Source organism: Perkinsus marinus (assembly GCF_000006405.1).
Source record: "Perkinsus marinus ATCC 50983 genomic scaffold scf_1104296934700, whole genome shotgun sequence".
Lineage (NCBI taxonomy): Eukaryota > Perkinsozoa > Perkinsida > Perkinsidae > Perkinsus > Perkinsus marinus.
In genome coordinates, this window is record NW_003214659.1 from 412,966 (window position 1) to 426,463 (window position 13,498).

Here is a 13,498-nt window from a genome sequence, read left to right on the forward strand (position 1 = left end):
AATGTATATTCACACGATGCGTGTATGAACATTACCATCACAATGAGATTTGTATTTTTGGCGGAGCGACGCAGCGGCCACGCTGAATCGATAGGAAAGTGCATTTTAGGGTAAAGGTTTGAGACTCTGCTCAATTATGGGAGACACCAATCCTTCCGACGATGAGGTTACTGGTTTCGTTATAGAAAGTATAAGCACATCGCATGATACCATTGATGATGATTCTCGGGTGGCCCAATTAGTCTTGGAGTTGCTTCAGCCTGGTTATCCTTGGGGGTTCGTAGCTGACGAGGATGACATGCTTACCAAAGGCTGAAGAAATATGATTCTGGGCATGCACTAGTGTCGGGAATAACTCTTCACCGCCGCCGAGCGCGGCCCCGTCCTGGTCTCCTCAGAAGAGTATTGATTATGGACATACATATACCGCTTATCTCTACATGCGTGTGATAGAAACACTGCTTGGCGATGAGTGGGGGATTCTCGAAGATCCAGGATCTTTCGGACTACATATATTCTATTCTAGCATATGATCATTGCTCTACGCTTTTCGAACTGGTCCAACATCCAACCCAAGCGGTCATGGCACGAACAAGGGGAGGTAGTAGCTCCCCTTGTCCGTTCCGTGATGGCTTGGTGAGCATCGTAGTACGATGCTTATAGCGAGGCAGTAATAAAGGTGTTGATCTTGTAGGGTGGTCCTCCTATATTCCACCCCAACTCAATCACTCCGTTAGCTGCATACTGTTCGTGAACTGTGAATGGCTCTCCTATAGGCACGGTCTGTGAGCATCTTGCTAAGCATTCTCCGGGAGCATTGATGCGGAGTCCACAAGTACATCATACTCCAAACAGTTCATGAACAGTTCTTCATGTCCATCTTGAGTGGTCCCTTTAAGACTAGTTGAGGCTTTGCTGCTGTGGACTTCTTATTAGCATCTTCCTCTCATAGTTAGATGCCCACCGATCATCATCACCCAGTAGGACAGCGCTACTCCCCTCTCACTGCTGCGTCGTCTGACACTGAGGTCTCTACTGCTACTCCACTAGCAGGAAAGAGAGTTGCCGTCATTGGATCGGGGCTGGCAGGTAGTAGTTACCGTTAGTGCACCACGTATTGGACATTATCGCTGAGGTCGGGGATTACCACCCTCCGTGATACTGTCAGTGCTATCGTGCCGCCTTTGGGGTTCACTTCGTCGATCATTCGGATTGGAAGGGCTTATATCGATATTAGGTCTCACTACTGCCTGGGCCCTCTGCAGTGGTGTCGGTAGCGCCATAGAGGAGGTTACAGTATATGAGCGTGCTGACAAACTAGGACTATATAGTCAGTCGTTGGAGTAGTAGTAGTACAGCAGTCTTCATTATCAACATTGTGCTCAGGTACTCTCCTACACTGACAATAGATGTACCCTACAGAGCGACCAGCGGGGCGTACTACCCTACGCTCACTAGGCTCTGCTATGTACTGGGCATTAGTTTCGTAAAGTCAGATTGGCCAATATCGTGCACTAAAGTCGAAGGCTCTCAACGAAGACCCTTCTTTGAATTCCGTAACTGGATCCTATCTCTTGGTAGTATCCAATCCTGAACTGCCACAACGCCTTCTTGTACTCAGGTTCGCTTTTTTCAATCAAATTGAAGGTACCGATAGTCTCTTCTCTCAAGAGCCTACTGTTCACAATATCCACTGTTTTCAATATTATCCATTTTACTATCACTATCCCCTCATCCGCTGCTACCACGCATTTACGGGATATAACAGTAGCAGATTGGATGGCATCCCGAGCCTACTCCGATGAGTTCATCTACTCTGTCTTCCTTCCATGGCTCGCTATTTTCTGCAGCCTCAGCGTGCAGAGTGCTGCCCTTTGCCCTGCAGATGTTGCAGTGGAGTTCCTGAGGGCCCACTGGGGTGATGCCAGGGATTTCTGGAGGAAATGGGGTGACTTGGGCGATGATAACTGCATAAGACGATTTGCTGGCAATGGGATTAGAACCCTTGCGGAAAAACTGGTAGAGGATTCTAAGATTACGGTCAAGTTAGCGACCGAAGTGGACAACCTGGAAGCTCTACTGAGTGTTTATGATTATGTGGTGGTGGCCACAGAAGCGCCCACTGCCGCTAGGCTACTTGAGTGTGTCGATGCTGAGAGGGCCGCTCTGCTGAAGCGGTTGAAGCACGAGCGTAGTGTGGTCTGGATGCACAGAGACCTTCGCATGCTCCCCGAGGTGACCAACACTTCATGGCGTTCTGGACTTAATCTCTTCATCGATTCCTCTGCTGCTGCCAATTGGAAACCGTTAGTCACTACCAAGCCGATAAACGCATGTAGTACCCGGGCGAACGTGGGGAATGGGCAGCAGCAGCAGTAGGAGCCACCACTTCCTTAGATGTATCAGTGTATCTACCATCATGCGACGCTGAACTGAAGAGTGAGACAGAAAGCAAAGGGAAGGATGTGGTAATAGTAGTAGTGGTGCTGCAGCAGTGTGAGTAGTAGATGGTGGTGGTGATACCTGGTTTTAAGGTAATCCAGACGTGGGCACCACTTGGATTGGTGTCACCAGAGCCTAAAGAGCTCCTTCGCAAGGCATCCTACTTCACTCGTCCTGTTCTTACAACAGACTACTTCAACATAGTATCTACCTTGGTTAAGTCCAACGGGCGACATAGAACATATCTAGCTGGCAGCTATAGTTATGCTGGCAATAGGAAGATACCTCTCTTGGAGAATGCTATGCTATCGGTATGATTCTTGCGAGTTTTCTGAAGCCTATGAAACGCTAGGTTTTAGGATCGCTTTTTCCGGTGCCGTTTCCGTCGTGTTGAAATGCATTCGCTTCGAATTAAAAACATAGGTTTTTGGAATTTGAGTATTTAGTTAGTCAACCCATCGTGCATTCTCAACGTAGTGTGCCTAGAGACTGCTTTCTTACAGGGAATATCAGCGGCGGCCAAGATCTTGGGCGTCACCGAGGACAAGCTTCTAAAAAGCACACTTGGCTTGTGATAGCTCACTGATGCTGTTCACATGCTGAAAGTACAGCTAGGAGGTTTTTTGAAGCCTCACATGGTCAGGGTTTCGCAGTAGGCACCTCTGGTGGTATTGGGTTTTCTCTAAATGCCGCTTAATACGTGGGAACGTTCATGGCTGCCTATTCTGGCTAGTCAGTGAACACGTGCATTCGTGAGAGAGGCAGGCGTTAGGTTTCTATGATTTATTCGAGTATAGAGCTTAGCAGTGACCATAGTGCAATCAAGTTTGCCACGAAATTTCGAGGGTTTTCCTTATCGTAGCACAGGGGTACAAGTTTATCATACAACGATCCCACATCGAAGAGTTCACACGAGGTAGAACGAGAGGTGCATTGATCTCAATACAATTATCATCGCACAGTTTCTTGGAGAGCTCCTGTAATTGTGGAAGCGGGTTATCCCGGGAATAGATGGTCACTCTAAGCGTTGCCTCGCCCTGATCCCCCGTCAGTTGATGGACTGCATCGATGCTAGTCCAATTAAGCCGTATCATCACATTGGACTTTGATTACTGTGTGTTGAGGTCATGCATGAGCAACCTGCTGACTCGAACTCGACCGTCAGCATTGTTTATGTCTAATCAATAGAACTATGATCTAATAAAAATTAACTGAACTCTCTGACTGGTACCGTCTCCTGCCAGAATTGTCTATAGAAATCGAAGAACTCCCCAGAGGTGCTCACTTTGTACCTTATCGTCGCAATACAACATGAACATGAAGTGTGTGGACTTACGGTGTGGGGTTAACGGGTCTAAGATGATCCTGTCTAAAGGACCGCCTGACCTTATCGAACTGTTCCCTGGCACTATGGATGTCCGGACGGTCCCCTCCTGCTGTCTTAGGGGATAATGACAGGTGACTGGCTTTACCTACAGCATCGAAATTGTGCGGGTGATAGAAGTCTATCAGTACCATGATCCCAAATACAAACGAGCATATTCTTTACTCGTTCAGGTCTCACATAGCATCTGTGAGAAGTCAATGATGATCGTGATAGCAAGTGTCGAATATACTACCTCTTTTGCTCGTCGAACAAGTGGCGGCAGAATACCCTCTCATGGGGCTTCGGCTCCGGCTCATCAACCCCTTGCATCAAGTCTAGTATAGGGATACCATCCATACCGTAACTACCACAACAAAAGGTCATAATACAGTGTTGCATCCGATTATAGTAGTACAGACGGAATAGCGCCTTCCGCGATGGGATTCCCTGTTTGGCTATGTCTTGAGATAACTTCATCTTGGGCTGATCATTCAACTCAACTAGTTTGTATCTACCATGAATAAGCTCAAGTGAGGTAGCAGACATACGGACCCACACCATCCCCAGGGCTGGTTGAGCTTGGCAAGTCACCAGATTGGTGCCTACTTTCACACGTCCAATGGATGAGCAGTAGAATTCTCTTACCAATGCCGAATGAATCGATACAATGCTTCTGTTCCTTGAGGGATATCATCACATCCTCGTTAATATCATTGGACACTACTATAGTGGCTATAAGAAAACCACAATTGATAGCTATGAATTGACATACCAACACTCACTGGTTTTTATGAAGGAGAATCCCTCAGATTCGAACGCATCACCAGCACGAAGGAAGAGCTCTCGAGTCTTGATACTGAGATATCTGAGGTGAATGCAGAATAAAGAGCAGGACTGAGGGGTTAGGAGAGGAGGAGGAGGACCTACGCCAAATCGCCACTGTCTAGACGTATCCCTATCGCCTTGGAGGAGGCGATCCTCCATAGACCAAGGGCAACACTGATGAAGTTGGGGATGCCAGAAGATAGAGTCTCGAAGGTATCAACTAGTGCAAGGAAGGCCGATGGGAAGGCCTGGGCGTAGCGTATAAACGCCACTAGTTCGCCATCATTACACATCTCTACCTGATCAATGTGTGGTGGGATATGAGCGACATAAGCTAGTACCCTTAAATCTAAAGCAATGCAGAGGTCTATCCTGGCTCGTACGCAGGCCTGCTCAAATTCTTTGGTTCTCACACGAGCCGAAAGAGGATCATCTAACAAAGATAGCCAAGACTTATACCTCGGGTCTGGGTTATAATTACTCGTATCTGGTGGCCTGCAGGGATGATCAAGATCCTCAAGTCCATGGAAGCTAGTCACGAAGGCATGAGCATGTGTACCACCCAGGGGTATGTCAAATGCATGACCAGCTTTAACGTTGGATGTGGCTGATGTGTTGTAGGAGTACGATAGGAGAGGAGTGTACTACTACCATCAAAGCCTCCAATGTAGGCGTAGCGGCTAGCCGAGAGAGCTCCATCTGGACCTTGGGCTCGACGACAACCGAACTCCATGAGCCTAGCCGAGTCGCCAGCAGCTATACGTAACCTCGCTGCCTGTGTGGCTATCTGTAGTTAGGAGAGCTCATTAGAGGGAAGGGGAGGCCGATACTACTCACAAGACAAGGGAAGTTGAGGAGAGTGAGTATGCCTGTCTCCAGCAGCTGGCATACAATGAGTGGGCCAGCAACACGTAGGACCGGCTCCCGCGGGAATACAAACTAAAGGTGTGGTATGTAGGAACAAGACGAGATACACACCTTACGTCGCCTTCTCTGACAGCATGTATGGTAACGTCCTTAGCATCTAGTGTGAGGAGGTATTGGAAGAACTCATCGGATGCAGTAGGAAGTTGGGTCTACACGACGTAGATACTAACGGAGGGTAGCAATAGTAGTACTCACTTTCAAATACTCTATATTCATTGGAGTGAAACAGAACGTATTGGCGAACCTCACAACCTCGTCTATACCTACCAAAGGGTTGTAGCCATACTAGTAGTAGTGTAATCGTTATATGTCCCTACCAGCACAGACTACGAACTCGCCGTTGAAGGGGCACTTGCGGAAGTAGACGTCAAAGACTGCATGGTCTTCGGTCTTAGCTGCTTGCCTAAATAGCAGTAGTAGCTCATCACCTTGTGGTACATCCCTACTACCAATAAGCATATGCCATAGTTATTTGATATAGGTCTGTTAATGTGGACTCTATAACGTCCGAATGGGGTGTGCCCATATTTGGATCACACCTTTTGCCTCCATGACGGACCCATGCCAGCCCAGGCGAGCCTGGCTTATAGTAGTGAGGGTAACTCTTCCGACGATGCTGCTGCTACTACCTAATTCGTCCTCATCTTCTTGATATCCTCTAGCAATGCACGAGCTACTGCGTAGTTTCGATAGATCCTTCTGATTGCTCAAGTCCACACTATGGTGATGCTGATGATGACCACTAGCAGGAGTAATAGGAATAGGAAGCATTGATGTAGGGAATACCACCGCAGCCTCCTAACACGAGCATATCCTCCTATTCCTGGTGATTCACTCCAGCCCTAGACTATATCAACCATAGTGAAAACCAGATCACGGCTGCTACTCCTTATCATCATGCGATGCTGTGCAAAAGAGCCTCCCGAGATCACATAGTGATAGTATCATTGTCACCGCACATCCTTCCTCGAAGAAGCGCAGACAGCTGCATCAGCTCGGGAGAACACCATATTGATGTTTCTCATCAAACAGGCCCAGGGAAGGGAGAGGGACGGTTGGAAGGTGCCAGTACGGGAGACCTTTGACATAGGGCGCCAGAGGTCTCACCATCCTTCTCTCCGATGGCAGTACCTATTGCCACAAATCATCTTCGACATGAATCTTGCGCTAAACCATCACAATTGTGTCACTACGCCACGAAATACCGCGCTCGCCCATAGCTATTTTGGAGCTTCACGACTGATAGGCCTTTGACTAATACGTCAAGATTAGAGAATTTTAAAGTTAGAATTCCAACTTCACAAACGTAAGAAACCTCTAAGCCTGTTGCACTAATCTGTCGAGTGATGAGAAACTCTTCATCGATTCACGGTTGCTGAATCTTAGTGATGATAGACAAGTTGCGTCCTTACTGACGACGACGACGACGATCACAGTGCTTTACTACGGGCTTTCATCATGTATCGTGGACTAAGCGATGCATAATGAAGAGGTCCAATAGTAGTGATGAAGGCCCAATCCAGGACCTACCAAGGGTAGTGTTTTTGGTAGGTAGTATACAACTAGGCTTACAGTGATAATGGTTGCTCCCGGTAGTACTGATATGCGTGTTTGCGATAGACGCCCTGTTGTGTGAGTAGTAAGTTGGTCAATACTTCCATCGATAGAAGCACCATGAATTTGATGAAGCAGCAGTATCTTAGGGTAGACCTGTCTTGCATAAGGTCGACCATACACTACACGAACCAAGCCTTAGTTTTTATTGGGTATTCGTAATGCGTCGTGGTGGGTTGGGTGCAGCTGGAGTAGCCCGTCGAAGGCAGGAGAATGTAGTACTACTATGTAGAGCATCATAGATAACTAACCTCATGGTCATCAGAGAAAGATGGAGAGTATCGGTGGGTCTTTAGAAACAGTTAGGCTAGAGACAGTAAAGGGACAATGTGATACATTCAAGGCAAGGCTGCAGGTAGCGACCATCGCTCTAGAGAAGCACCAGCAGCAGCGCGTTACCGTTGTCGTGTTAGGAATTCGCCACGAAATATCGGTCCAAGATAGAGAAGGATCCCATCTTCCGTTCACAGTTCCTGGGTATGTGCCAATCAGTGGGTGTAGACCCTCTGCAGTGTAAGGAAGGTCTATCGGTATCATTATCCATCGACACTGGTGTTAGCCACGAAGTCAGTGTTTGGATCAATGCTCGGGCTCGGGCGCTTCTATGCCGAACTAGGTGTGCAGGTAGAGATGTACATCGCCGCTATGCACTCCGAAGGTGTGACACTGGTAGATACTAACACTGTGTCTGACAACGCGTGAGGATAATGGTGGGCTATTGGACATGGATGACTGTTTAGCAATGCTCAGGAAGGTTCGTGCTGCTAAGTCCGATACCATCTCCAGGTGATAATAGTAGTAAAAGGTTCATGAACTAGTGATGTTCCTGTTAGGGAAGATGTGACTAAGGCGATATCAGAGCTGTCAGTACTAGGTGCCGGAGGTGTGAGCATAGTATGGGGAGAGAGAGGAAAGTAGTAGGAAGCATTACCGTCATGCTTACTCTCATATGTGTCATCATCATCGTGTAGGACCTTCATCAGCTCCGTCCCAGATGCCTTCAATGCTGACCAGACTGCAGCTATCAGCTTGATAGTCTCCCGAGGAGGGCATGTATCTGTCAGCGAGTAATGCTACCGTCAGCGATATCGAATGCACACCATCTTACAGGTTAGCGAGACAGCTAGACTGGACACTTGAGCGTACTAACATTGCATCATCATCATTATTACGAGAAGGATTGGTATGGCTAGACATAGACCCTACCACTCAGGAAAGATATTTGTATACTCTCCATGTATGATTGGCCCAACCATTGCACCTTTCGAGTTCCCTCACTTTTGGTTTACAATTTCCTCGTCCTTGTTGTGTGATGAATTAGGGAATATCGAGAGCACTGGTGCATATCTCCATACCATCCCCTCGACTCATCGTCGAACTATCTCTTACCACATCGGGACCGTCAATGAATGGCACATCAGAAAGCCTTCTCCCCATCACCGAAAGGGAGGAGGAAGTGAAGCTCAGAACATGTATCAGCAACCTGGCAATCATAGCAGCACCGCAGGTAGGTATCAAGTCACACGTAGCGGACAACTGCTTGGTGTCAGGTAGTGTCAATGGTATTGAATTACCTACCACAGACCATTAACGTTTTATTCATCAGTAGATTAGGTGACGCTGACATGTTAGCAGCAGTTGGTCTTGCTAACCTAGTGAGCCTTCTCGTAGTATATCGCTATAGCATGCACGATACCATGCAGGTCTTCAACATAGGGGGAGTGTCCTGTGGGTATGGCATAAACCAGGCAATAGAAACTCTAGTATCGCAGAGTGAGTAAACCTTCTTGCTCCTGCAGATGTTATTCATACTCCAGGTCGTGGGCACAGTGGTCATCGATTGGCTTCCATACACATGGCCAAAGGGATGTGTATAGGCCTGCTCTTATCAGTATATCAATACCTCTATGATAATGCCACCTCTGCTATCAGACAATCCTATTCATCGTCCTACAGTTCACTGAGATTGTCCTCAAATTCCTTGGCCAGGATCCTGTGGTGGCTAGACATGCTATGGATTATGTCAGTGCTCCCCTCACTATCCCTTCTAGAGCTCATTATCAGGTTAATAGTGCGAGTATAGGTATATGGCCGGCTATACAATACGACTGTATTATGAGGTTTTTATTATGTTATCATCATCCTCATATATGTACTTGGATATATGCTATAACAGCATCACTCCATGTACGCTATAAAGCATCGTATTGATAGTATGTCTGTTGAAGGTACTCTGGTGTTACCTATTGGTTACACCATCATCAGGTCTGGCTGGTGCAGGTGTAGCAATGACTCTCACATTCACGGGATGTTGGCTACTCGGCATACTGTGAGTAGTAGTAAAGTGTCGATATGATGATATTATCATAATGTGTGTAGATATATTATATTTGCTATGTGGAATCCCTCTATCACAGCTATACCTCGAGATGCTCTACCAACATTCACTTGGAGTATGTTCTATGGATGGTGGGAATACCTCAAGATTGGTATACCTTCTATGATTACCTTATGCTCAGAATGGTGGGCATATGAGATTGCTACACTGGTACCTAGTCCCACTGCTGCTACCGTCATTCATCTACTTGGCAGATAGTCGGCCTTCTCCAGGACTCAGCTCAGCTCGCTGCCCATGTATCTGTGTGTAACGTGTCAGTGCTGGTAGTACAGTGTACCGTGGCGTCGTCGAATGCTGTGTTATTGTGACTCTTTATAGATGTTCATGGTCAGCTATGGTCTACAGGCAGGCCTTAGTGCCAAGATTGGTGCAGCGGTGGGCTCTGGCAACTTGTATCTGGCGAGGATGTCAGCTTTTCAGGGTAGTCGATGATGATGAATTGGTATTATCTCAGGTATTGCAAGTGTGCAACCCTTATGGGAGGGTGTATGCTTGTCGTTATTGAGCTCACCCTCATCACCTTCCGGAGCACCATCGCGAGTTTCTATGCGGCCCGCGAGCCAGAGGTGATAACCATCGTCGTCGTCATCGATGGTAGCAATCAATGTACGTTAGGTATCAAGATACCTCACATTTCTGATCTTCCCCTATCTTGGCATACAAGAGGTTTTTGATTTTGCCCAGGCTTGCATGCAAGGGGTCTTCAAGGGCCTAGGTAAGTAGTAGCCATTACTATCACTCTCTATGATTCATGGATATCCTCGCCTATTATCAGGTATCCAACGGTATGCGGCAGTGGTAAACCTCTGTTCGTATTATCTCTGCATGTTGCCATTGGGTTACCTCCTCTGTGTAGGAGGACTTCACTCCTCTTCTATTGGTAACCTCCCACAGATACATTTCGAGCTCGGTGTATATGGGATGTGGATGGCGTTCATTGTCAGCGTTGCTGGTGTAGCATCATCATATTCTATAATACTCAGAAGTAGGTTGAGGGTAATTCCACTGAGCTCCTCCTCATTATTTTTAGTAGGTACTGACTGGTCGAAGCACATGGATGCGGCTCACGTTAGAATTAAGAGAGCTTTGTGATTGCTCCTTCTCTTTCTTGTTTGCCACCCAAACATGTTGGGATATGCTTCATTAGCTATTCCAACTCTATACGGCATACTGTATTGAAGGTGTGTACCGCTCGCTGCCATGATCCTACTGTGCAGTGGTTATAATGCTTGCCTGCTGCTGTCACCGTTTATCCCATAAGAAGCACTATGAATGTATGACTTATCTCCCACATGTTTCTTCTGCCTTTTCATGTCGCGTTCAAATCCTTATCAGCAACACAATGCCGTGTCCTGAGAAATCTGCGGAGCTTGGCTCAGTGGTTGGTCCCAAAGACAAACGCAACAGCAGCATCAAGTGCATGTTCTTCACGACTCGCACTTATACCCTCACGCGCGTCGCTCCGATGCCCAAGTGCACATAGCGTTCTCTCAAATACCCTAGATGATGAAGATCTGATCCTCTCCGCTGCTCCCGTATTGCTTTCCATTCTCACTCATGTTAATGATGTAAGGGCTTCCTTTGGGAGATTAATGGCGTCTTGTTCGTCACCAGGGCTTGGCAGGTTTGTAGCTCCTATATAAGCCACAATCCCTATATATGATACCATTATTTTCTCTCATCTGCCACACTCATTATGAATTATGAATTACCACAGCCCCTATTGGTTCTCCCACCTAATCGCCTGAAATCACAGGGATTGGCGGCATGTATAAAGTCTCTAGCGAGTATCGGGGGACCTCAAGTAGCATACTAGCTGCTCTACCGAGGTATCACCTATCGTAGGTAATTTCCATGGTGCTCAATTACATACCACAAACCATCAATGTATACTTCATAAGTAGAGTTGGTGATGCAGATATGGTAGCAGGAGTCGGCCTAGCTACTTTGGTAAGCCGCCAAGCTCAAACCTTACCTGAATGGTGAGAATCCCACATGACAGGTCTTCAACATTGGTGGTGTATCCTGTGGGTATGGCATGAACCAAGCTATTGAGACTTTAGTTTCGCAGAGTTGGTTCCTTTCTCTACAACCCCACGTATTGAGAATGTATATCAGGTCGAGGCCAGGGCCATCACAGATTAGCAGCAACCAGTATGGCTCGTGGTATGATGATTGCGGCCGCTTTATCGGTGGATTACCTCACCTCTTTTGGGTATGGACTGTTTCTATCCTCAGACGCTTTTATTTGGACTGCTACAATTCACTGAAGTCTTTCTAACTCTTGTTGGCCAAGATCCTATCATTGCCAACCACGCCATGAAATATGTAAGTACGCTACACTGTGATCAAGTTTCAGGTCCGGGACCTAAAACTACGGGACCCGTAGAACTGCTTGTGGTTGTATGGTCATATCATTATCAGGTTAATAGTGCGAGTATAGGTATATGGCCTGTTATACAATACGACTGCATTATGAGGTTTTTATTATGTTATCATCATCCTCATATATGTACTTGGATATATGCTATAACAGCAGCACTCCATGTACACTATAAAGCATCGTATTGATGGTATGTCTGTTGAAGGTACTCTGGTGTTACCTATTGGTTACACCATCATCAGGTCTGGCTGGTGCAGGTGTAGCAATGACTCTCACATTCACGGGATGTTGGCTACTCGGCATACTGTGAGTAGTAGTAGTAAAGTGTCGATATGATGATATTATCATCTTGGGTGTAGATATATTATATTTGCTATGTGGAATCCCTCTATCACAGCTATACCTCGAGATGCTCTACCAACATTCACTTGGAGTATGTTCTATGGATGGTGGGAATACCTCAAGATTGGTATACCTTCTATGATTACCTTATGCTCAGAATGGTGGGCATATGAGATTGCTACACTGGTACCTAGTCTCTTGAGCCTCAAAAAGAGGGGAGATGTATCCCTCAGATCGTCGGTCTATTGCGTGACTCCAATCAATTGGCAGCACATGTTTCGATCTGCAACCTCTTCGTTATTGTAAGCTGTCCCTCATCGAGCTCACACAGGTTTATAACAGATGTTCATGTTGAGCTACGGCATCCAAACTGGCCTCAGCGCTAAGGTGGGGAGCGCGGTTGGGGCTGGTGATCTGCATCTGGCGAAACTGTATGCATGGGGGTGACATGAGAATAGTCGGTACTTACTCTTATCAGTTACTGCAGGGCAGGTATCGTGATTGGTGGATCGATGATCATCATCGTTGTACTTCTCCTTTGTACCTTCAGAGACTCAATAGTCCGGCTTTACGCCGAGAAGGAACCCGATGTGGGCTTCTCGAGCACCCCAACAGCTTACAGCTATTTCAACATCCATCAGGTAGCGGCCTATGAGTTATATCTAGTACGGCCGCTACTATGCATTATCCTACCCTTCGACTTCACTCAGAGCTGTCTGCAGGGAGTATTCAAAGGTTTAGGTGGGCTCTCAATAACGTCATCCTTTTCGGCAAGACTGCAAACTATAGGTATACAACGATATGCTGTCCCAGTGAACATTATCAGCTATTATATTATCATGTTACCTCTTGGATATCTACTATCGGTAAGACAGTCCCAAGGCAAAATCTCACATTCTCGATTTCCCGAAATTTCCTTCACTTCTGAGGTAACCACGTTTTACTTGTCCTCATAGGTTGAAGCAGGATATGGTGTCGATGGAATGTGGATGGGTTTTGCAGTTGGTGCCTCTATCATCGCTACTTCATACACGACGATACTTGCATGTACACTCTCCAAACGTTCTTTTAGTCCGCCCCATTAATCTCATTCATTGAATGCAGGTACGGACTGGTCCACACACGTTGCAGATGCTCAGCTTCGCATAATACATGGTTTTCGATAGTGAGGGCTGTCGAGCAATAGGGGGCATCATTTGAT

At 46.7% G+C, this 13,498-nt stretch overlaps 6 protein-coding genes across 6 annotated transcripts; 5 read left to right on the forward strand and 1 right to left on the reverse strand.

The window, feature by feature from the left end:
• Nucleotides 1-956: 956 nt before the first annotated feature.
• Pmar_PMAR021126 (hypothetical protein) lies at nucleotides 957-1,403 on the forward strand (the record flags this gene model as incomplete). The annotated part of the gene is made up of 3 exons (XM_002784685.1): nucleotides 957-1,089; nucleotides 1,238-1,330; nucleotides 1,387-1,403. 3 exons carry the CDS (start codon nucleotides 957-959, stop codon nucleotides 1,401-1,403), a joined length of 243 nt encoding a protein of 80 aa, XP_002784731.1.
• Nucleotides 1,404-1,779: 376 nt separating this feature from the next.
• Nucleotides 1,780-2,759, forward strand: Pmar_PMAR021127 (hypothetical protein; the record flags this gene model as incomplete). The annotated part of the gene is made up of 3 exons (XM_002784686.1): nucleotides 1,780-2,335; nucleotides 2,398-2,468; nucleotides 2,535-2,759. The coding sequence occupies 3 exons, from the start codon at nucleotides 1,780-1,782 to the stop codon at nucleotides 2,757-2,759; spliced, it is 852 nt and encodes a 283-aa protein (XP_002784732.1).
• Nucleotides 2,760-3,649: 890 nt separating this feature from the next.
• On the reverse strand, nucleotides 3,650-6,086 carry Pmar_PMAR021128 (nicotinate phosphoribosyltransferase, putative; the record flags this gene model as incomplete). The annotated part of the gene is made up of 15 exons (XM_002784687.1): nucleotides 3,650-3,734; nucleotides 3,779-3,844; nucleotides 3,915-4,013; nucleotides 4,062-4,172; nucleotides 4,224-4,319; nucleotides 4,365-4,410; nucleotides 4,454-4,540; nucleotides 4,591-4,673; nucleotides 4,736-5,240; nucleotides 5,285-5,420; nucleotides 5,471-5,572; nucleotides 5,617-5,709; nucleotides 5,756-5,823; nucleotides 5,878-5,963; nucleotides 6,010-6,086. The coding sequence occupies 15 exons, from the start codon at nucleotides 6,084-6,086 to the stop codon at nucleotides 3,650-3,652; spliced, it is 1,740 nt and encodes a 579-aa protein (XP_002784733.1).
• Nucleotides 6,087-7,335: 1,249 nt separating this feature from the next.
• On the forward strand, nucleotides 7,336-8,245 carry Pmar_PMAR021129 (vacuolar sorting protein SNF8, putative; the record flags this gene model as incomplete). Its single annotated transcript, XM_002784688.1, has 7 exons — nucleotides 7,336-7,389; nucleotides 7,440-7,529; nucleotides 7,588-7,687; nucleotides 7,734-7,798; nucleotides 7,848-7,960; nucleotides 8,008-8,088; nucleotides 8,146-8,245. 7 exons carry the CDS (start codon nucleotides 7,336-7,338, stop codon nucleotides 8,243-8,245), a joined length of 603 nt encoding a protein of 200 aa, XP_002784734.1.
• Nucleotides 8,246-8,579: 334 nt separating this feature from the next.
• Pmar_PMAR021130 (multidrug resistance pump, putative) lies at nucleotides 8,580-10,664 on the forward strand (the record flags this gene model as incomplete). The annotated part of the gene is made up of 12 exons (XM_002784689.1): nucleotides 8,580-8,681; nucleotides 8,725-8,829; nucleotides 9,107-9,238; nucleotides 9,351-9,454; nucleotides 9,592-9,697; nucleotides 9,767-9,835; nucleotides 9,891-9,979; nucleotides 10,027-10,138; nucleotides 10,188-10,287; nucleotides 10,348-10,424; nucleotides 10,467-10,557; nucleotides 10,606-10,664. The coding sequence occupies 12 exons, from the start codon at nucleotides 8,580-8,582 to the stop codon at nucleotides 10,662-10,664; spliced, it is 1,146 nt and encodes a 381-aa protein (XP_002784735.1).
• Nucleotides 10,665-12,330: 1,666 nt separating this feature from the next.
• Pmar_PMAR021131 (multidrug resistance pump, putative) lies at nucleotides 12,331-13,113 on the forward strand (the record flags this gene model as incomplete). Its single annotated transcript, XM_002784690.1, has 5 exons — nucleotides 12,331-12,483; nucleotides 12,531-12,599; nucleotides 12,640-12,728; nucleotides 12,776-12,938; nucleotides 13,087-13,113. The coding sequence occupies 5 exons, from the start codon at nucleotides 12,331-12,333 to the stop codon at nucleotides 13,111-13,113; spliced, it is 501 nt and encodes a 166-aa protein (XP_002784736.1).
• Nucleotides 13,114-13,498: the final 385 nt, after the last annotated feature.